This window comes from Vanessa cardui, chromosome 17 (assembly GCF_905220365.1).
Source record: "Vanessa cardui chromosome 17, ilVanCard2.1, whole genome shotgun sequence".
Lineage (NCBI taxonomy): Eukaryota > Metazoa > Arthropoda > Insecta > Lepidoptera > Nymphalidae > Vanessa > Vanessa cardui.
The window spans coordinates 9,697,291-9,704,021 of NC_061139.1; the positions used below are offsets into that span (position 1 = coordinate 9,697,291).

Genomic DNA, 6,731 nt, shown 5'->3' on the forward strand with positions numbered 1-6,731 from the left:
CGGTCACATATAGAAATAAACGAATTTATTAAAATTATATTAATAAGATTTTTTAAGATATAACAGGTATTGTAAACATACATACATATATAGAATCCAAGCACCAATGGGCAGTAGTGGGGGCAAGTGCGCGGTTGTAAAATTTCGGCCAACTGGATATCTCAGTGGTTTATATATTGAAATAGCTAGGATTTGCTGTATTATAAATATGTGTACCATTCGAGTGTATTTTTAAAAAAATTCAGTCTAAATCCTGGTCTGTCAATGGAGAGTATTTTATTGACTAACAGAACCTTTGTGGCTCAGGTCCTAACTTTAATCAAAATCAATCAATTAAAATCAAAATAAACTTTATTCAAGTGGGCTTTTACAAGCACTTTTGAGTCGTCATTTAACAATTAAGTGATCTACCGAGAAGAACCGGCAAGAAACTCAGTAGTTACTCTTTTCAACATTTAAAAAATACAATCATATTAGTTAAATACAATTATATATGTATGTAATGTATCCTGCCTAGGAGTCAAAAGCTTGGAATTAATACCAACAGGTATGTATTAATTTCAAGCTTTTTTATCATCTACAAAATCTTCCATCGAATAAAAGACCTTTTTACCAATGTATTTTTTATAAACGATTTAAATTTACGAAAAGGTAAAGTTAAAAATATTTGCGGAATTTTATTATAGAAACGGACATTTTGCCCCAAGAAAGATTTGTTGACTTTGCGGAGTAGAAAACTTGGCGTTATAAGCTTATCCTTACTCCTACTGTATTTACAATATACACTAGAAGTAAGAATAATCCGGCTCCGTCTCTGTAAGAGCACGTTCTGTCCGTGTGTATCACGAGTGCGCTTGCAGGGCTGATCGTGTCGACGCCGACGGGAAGCACTGCGTACGCGGTGGCGGCGGGCGCCAGCATGATCCACCCGTCCGTGCCCGCCATCATGGTCACGCCCATCTGCCCGCACTCGCTGTCCTTCCGACCCATCGTCGTGCCCGCTGGCGTCGAGCTCAAGGTGACCACACATCTCCAAGGCATCCATATCTCTAACCTGGGGCGAAGAAGTACTTTCCGAAGAATACTTTTTTTTTTATGGTATAGGTTGGCGGACGAGCATATGGGCCACCTGATGGTAAGTGGTCACCATCGCAAATAGACATTAACGCTGTAAGAATTATTAACTATTCCTTACATCGTCAATGTGCCACCAACCTTGGGAACTAAGATGTTATGTCCCTTGTGCCTGTAGTTACACTGGCTCACTCACCCTTCAGACCGGAACACAACAATACTGAGTACTGTTGTTTGGCGGTAGAATAACTGATGAGTGGGTGGTACCTACCCAGACGGGCTTGCACAAAGCCCTACCACCAATTAGACATATTTATTACTTTGATTCTAGAATATGATATACTCGAAAAACTATGGTTACTCATTATAACTATCGTAGACGAAGGTAGTTGTATATTACCTAAGTAACGTGATTATTGAAACACAGCCTTATTGATAATTAACAAAAGATTGGTGTGATTCACATTTGTGTGTCATAGTTGTCAGCATAATGGTAATCACTACGTGCCGTAGTGTACAGTCAGCAAAACAGTTCAAATCCTCAATCGCATATATATTTTAGTTCAAAGTAGTAAACAGGAAATGCTTCGGAGCTTCAGTTTGATGTTATTAATTTTAGATCGCATTATCCCCCGAGGCACGTAACGCTATGTGGGTATCGTTCGACGGACGCAATCGGCAAGCGTTGCAACACGGAGATAGGTACCATACAAATCCAGAACTATCTATCAGGCACTAACGCTTCGCTATCAGCATTTATTTATATATTTAATACATTTAATTAATTTTGTAACATTATAATTATATCATCATGTATAAATATAGCGTTAGTATTCGCGTTAGCGATTACGTATGACATTTTAGTACATTTAGTTTAAGTAGTGTTACTATCATTTAATTGTTCATTTGTATCAGAATCAATGGACGTGCTAATAACAACGGTGTACACAAATATACTATCTATCTATGAATCAGATATGTAATATGTGTAAAAAAACATTTACAGAATGGAAAGCGAACATTAAAATTTCAAGGTCACAGTTTTAAAATGACGTTTGTGACATTTCACTTCTTTGACGTGTTGACGTTGCTAGTGTCCTTTTTAACATTAGCGCATAAAAATATAGAGTTAATTTGTACCTAAACCTACGAGCTTGTTTCAGATAAAGCTAAGTCTAGAAGCTCGTAACTTGGCCAGCATATCGTTCGACGGACGATCTCAGTTGGTACTCAGGCCAGGAGATAGGTAAAGAAGGGTTATGGAGGGTAGTTTTAAAATCACGCTATATTCATCATTCACCTTTGGCGGAAAGAAGCCGTGTATGGAACTAGGGGGGAGCTTATGTTGTCATTTATTCTTAACATAAGCTGTTATTGTGATTAATACACAAAAGAGATTATTATAGAAGCGGGATTTTTGCATAAATGTCATAATAAATCATTAGTGATGTTTGCGAACATAGGTGTCAAATTGTGATAGGTCCGTTTTCATTTGCTTTCTGTTTTGTTTTTGGTCTGTTTCACATATTTGCGCTTTGCTTGGTGATTGCATGTTTTATTTAGTGTAGTCATTAATTTGTGTAGCTTGATGTAGTCACTAACGTTTTATAATTAATGTCCGATTACTATGTTCATGAAACGAATCGTTTTTCAAAAACATCCTAATATTATATAATGTATATTCAAAGTCGCACCCATGTGACGTAAAACTAAAAGGAAATTTAATAACGATTCATTGAATCTAGAATATAGGAACCGGACATTAATAGATTATCTAGTTTTATTCTTAATTTTTTTATATGATACTAAATAATTTTTAAATATACAAACGTCTCAGATATTTTTGATTACTTTATATGTTTTATTTAGTCTGTACGTAACGACCTCGGTGTACCCGGTGCCATCGATATGCGCGCAGGATCAAATATCGGACTGGTTCGATTCGCTCGCCGAGTGCTTGCATTGGAACGTTCGCAAGAAGCAGAAACAAATAGACGAGCTCAGCGACATGACGCACTCGTCCAGCGACACCCTGGAAGAAATCGACGCCAACCACCACGACGACCGGCCGGCTGACACGTGACAGATTAAAAATTAAACAGAGACGGGCTAATTTTTTTTATTCTATTAACATAATGTACACAATGGAATTATGTTATTCAGACTGTCTTTATTCTCAAATTAGTAAAATTAAATTATTGAATTTTTAATACAATAAAAAAAACAGTACTAACTCCAATATTACAGAATTTCTATCAATGCATTTCACTCAACATATTTAAATAACAAGTATAAAATTAAATGATGTTTATTTATTAGTATAATTATATAATATTACTTTTGGAGACTTGAGAGTTGTACTGAGATGTCGTAGTGAATGGCATAATATTCAATAACCTGTATGTGTTCTATGGCTGGTTTTATCTGTCAGATAAAATTAAAAAGCACTCATTATACATTGGGTCCAATCATTTTAAAGTATCTCTTTATTTTACCGACACTTTTATATGAGTGGTAGATTTTTTTAAATATAAAATAATATTACTAGCCCAAAATTAATGTCTTTCGATAAATTAATCTCTGTTTGTAATTAATCTATTGTTCTTATAAAAGTAATTTTATTCAAAAAATATATGTAAAGATAAAGTAATGTATAAATTTTTTTAGTGTGCACATTTTCGTGCAATTTGTGATAGTTATGAAATAATTAATAATAAAACTACATGAATACGACGACTTTTACACATTCCCTTGGACAATAAAAATTATATTGCGTTATGTCTTTCTTGGGTATGTTTTGATAATGTTACTAGGTGTGTTTACAATTAAATAATATGTATATTGATTTCAACGAAAATATTGTACATAACATTGTTTACATGTACAAAGCAAACAGATATTATAGTTACCTGCATAGTCCACCATGAATTTGTTGCTTATTTTGTGTATTAAGCTCAAATAAATATAATAACTAATACATACTAAGTTAAGGTGCTACATGAAACGAAATAGTGCCAATATAAATTTTAACAGTGAATTATAGCTTAAATGCACAAAATGTTTATTGAATATGTATGTAATTTAAGTATTAGCATATTTGTTTAATACACAATGGTGGAATGGATATTGTAAGTTCTTATTGAGGAACATTTTATTAAACAGTATATTTATTATACACAGGGGTATTGTAAAAATGTTTTATGAACAACTTTTTTGGGATTTTAAATATATGCTATACAGCTTTATATGGATAAATTATAAAAGTACTTACATGAAATAAAAAATAAAAATCTCATAACTTACATTTTAATGTGAATAATTGATATTGAAAGTTAAAATACTGGTGCTGATTCTGTAATACAAAATCTCCAAATTAAATTTTATTTAGAAGGCCTTGCTATCCGTGTCAACCCCACACTAGGAATGGAGATAGCAACAATCTCTCTAATTAAGTTTGGTGATTGTTTACAACTTAGTTAATATATAAATCGGCGCCATTATTTTAATTTAGATGTATTATAAGATTAGTGAATCTATTCTTATCTGTTTCATTTGTGAATTCATTTTTGAAATTTTATAATGTGGAAGAGTAATAATGTCTTAATGTTAAAATATTATAAATTATACAGATTTGACCTATATCTCTAGTTTTCTTTTCGAAACATTGATAACTGATTATTATAAAAAAATTAAAATGAACCACAGATTTAAAACCTGGTTTAATTAACTCAACTAAGATACTATAAAAAAAAATGAGAGCTATTTCAAACTAAGAAGAATAAGGAAATAGTAGAGATTAAGTTTCATATAACACATTATTATTAAAAGTTAAAAAATACAATCCTTATCTATAAATTTGATTGATTGACAATTTGACACCAAATAATGTAGTTTATTTTCTGCGGAAGCATTTACTTCCAAAATTTCTGGTAAAAACTTTAATTTTTTTGCGGATTTCGGAATAAACTGTATCTGCATGCGGTGTTTTAAGATTTGTAAGCCCTCAAATGATTTTTATTTTTACAAAACAGCAGATTTTGTTGCAATTTGTGTGAATTTGAAAAGCATTTTCCTTAGTCGCGGTTGCATGTTTTTAATAGTGTTTTATGTTGAGTTTTGCTTCACCCTAAAGGTATAGTAGTACTGTAGTTTAGAATTATTTTATCATTTGACTAAGTCAATATTTATAAGAAATAACATCCAAGGCCTTGTGGCGCAGCTAGAAGAACAATGGATTTGCTCCTTGATACATTAAGTCACCTTTGAATGTTAATTTCCTACCTACTTCAATACCAAAGCCTTTAAATATTTAAACTTAAACAGATTTGTAACACAAATGTCGTGGCTGTTTAGTGTAGTATCTTTGCATTTCTCCAGAGAAAAAAATGTGACAGCTTATGTCAAATAAATAACCTTAACTTGTTTTTGTTCACGATTTAATTATTTATTATGTCGAAAACTACTGCATTATTTAATCTAATAATCAAACGAAATATTTCTGTTACTACTCCCCGTGAAGGTAAAAGAAATTTCCGAAAATTCGTAATACCTAACAAGAGGGGGTCCCGATTACACAAACAGAACCAGGCAGGTCCAAACCCCGAATTAGAAATCGACAAACGTGGAGTTCGTGATACAGGCTATGTTTTGAACGGCCGCTTTGTTAAAGTACCAGAAATGATTCCTGAACTTATTGTTCCCGATTTAACAGGTTGTGATTTAAAACCCTATGTTTCATACAAAGCTGAGGATGTTATTCAAAGCGAATTTACCGCTCAACAATTATTCGACGCTGTTTATAGTAGAAAGATTGTAACAGATTTTAAAGAGAATAAATTAACAGAAGACGGAGAACCCTTAGAGCCATCAGATGAAGAGAAATTGCAGCCAGAAGAAGCAGTTCAAAGAGCTAAGAGAACCGGCTCTGATATATTTTAGTTGTAACTTGTTATTTATAAGTAGTCTTAGAATGTAGTTAAATTGTATGATATTATAATAAATACATGAAAATTATAAATGGTTCATAATTTCAAAAATGATTGGAACAGCCGTATTCATAAAATTAACCAATGTCATGACACATTTGGAAAAGTCTTGCTTGATTGTTTATAAATTTGAGTTTTTTTAGTAACAAATAATCATTACTTTACTATATTTGTAATATAATCAATATTAAACACTATCCACTTACAATTCTCAACTTAAGTCATATCGGTGTCAGCAGAACCATTTCCAAGTAAAGACTGTTAATGTTTTCCACCCTTATATCTATATAGTCCCACATACATGTATACAGATATGTCAACTAATCAAATTCTTGTCTTTTAATCTCAATATAGTTATTGTAATTTACCCTAGACTCGAGCCTAGTCAACCAGCTAGTATATCTGCTATTATGTTGTGCAATACACAAAAATGTAACAATACTGTTTGTAATAATTAGATCATCATTTAATAACAATTAATAATATATTTAGTAAATGAAATACATATATAATAAATAGATTTTTGACATTTATTTTTGATTAGCATTTTCTATTATCAAAACCTTACAAAAGAAATGGCTAAATATAATTTAAATTTACCTATATTATTAAGTACTGAGTCATGTTATAAATTTTGTAAAATTTATAAAATGAGCACTCGAAAATTATTAA

General features: G+C 31.8%; 2 protein-coding genes across 9 annotated transcripts in view; both read left to right on the forward strand.

Moving 5' to 3' along the window:
- The window catches only part of LOC124536632 (NAD kinase-like), a 44,900-nt gene extending 40,187 nt beyond the window's left edge, over nucleotides 1-4,713 (forward strand). For 6 of the 8 annotated variants that reach the window (XM_047113151.1, XM_047113154.1, XM_047113149.1 and 3 more), the window contains 3 exons: nucleotides 861-1,018; nucleotides 1,694-1,776; nucleotides 2,944-4,713. In XM_047113151.1, the coding sequence (XP_046969107.1) occupies nucleotides 861-1,018; nucleotides 1,694-1,776; nucleotides 2,944-3,157 (455 nt within the window). In that variant the 3' untranslated portion in view covers nucleotides 3,158-4,713. Of the gene's footprint in view, nucleotides 1-860; nucleotides 1,019-1,693; nucleotides 1,777-2,237; nucleotides 2,321-2,943 lie in introns of all 8 variants that reach the window. The other 2 variants (XR_006966894.1, XM_047113150.1) reach the window with 2 other exon arrangements.
- Nucleotides 4,714-5,448: 735 nt separating this feature from the next.
- Nucleotides 5,449-6,087, forward strand: LOC124536633 (39S ribosomal protein L41, mitochondrial). Its single transcript, XM_047113157.1, has one exon. It carries the CDS (start codon nucleotides 5,524-5,526, stop codon nucleotides 6,010-6,012), a length of 489 nt encoding a protein of 162 aa, XP_046969113.1. The 5' UTR covers nucleotides 5,449-5,523; the 3' UTR covers nucleotides 6,013-6,087.
- The last annotated feature ends 644 nt before the right edge of the window (nucleotides 6,088-6,731 follow it).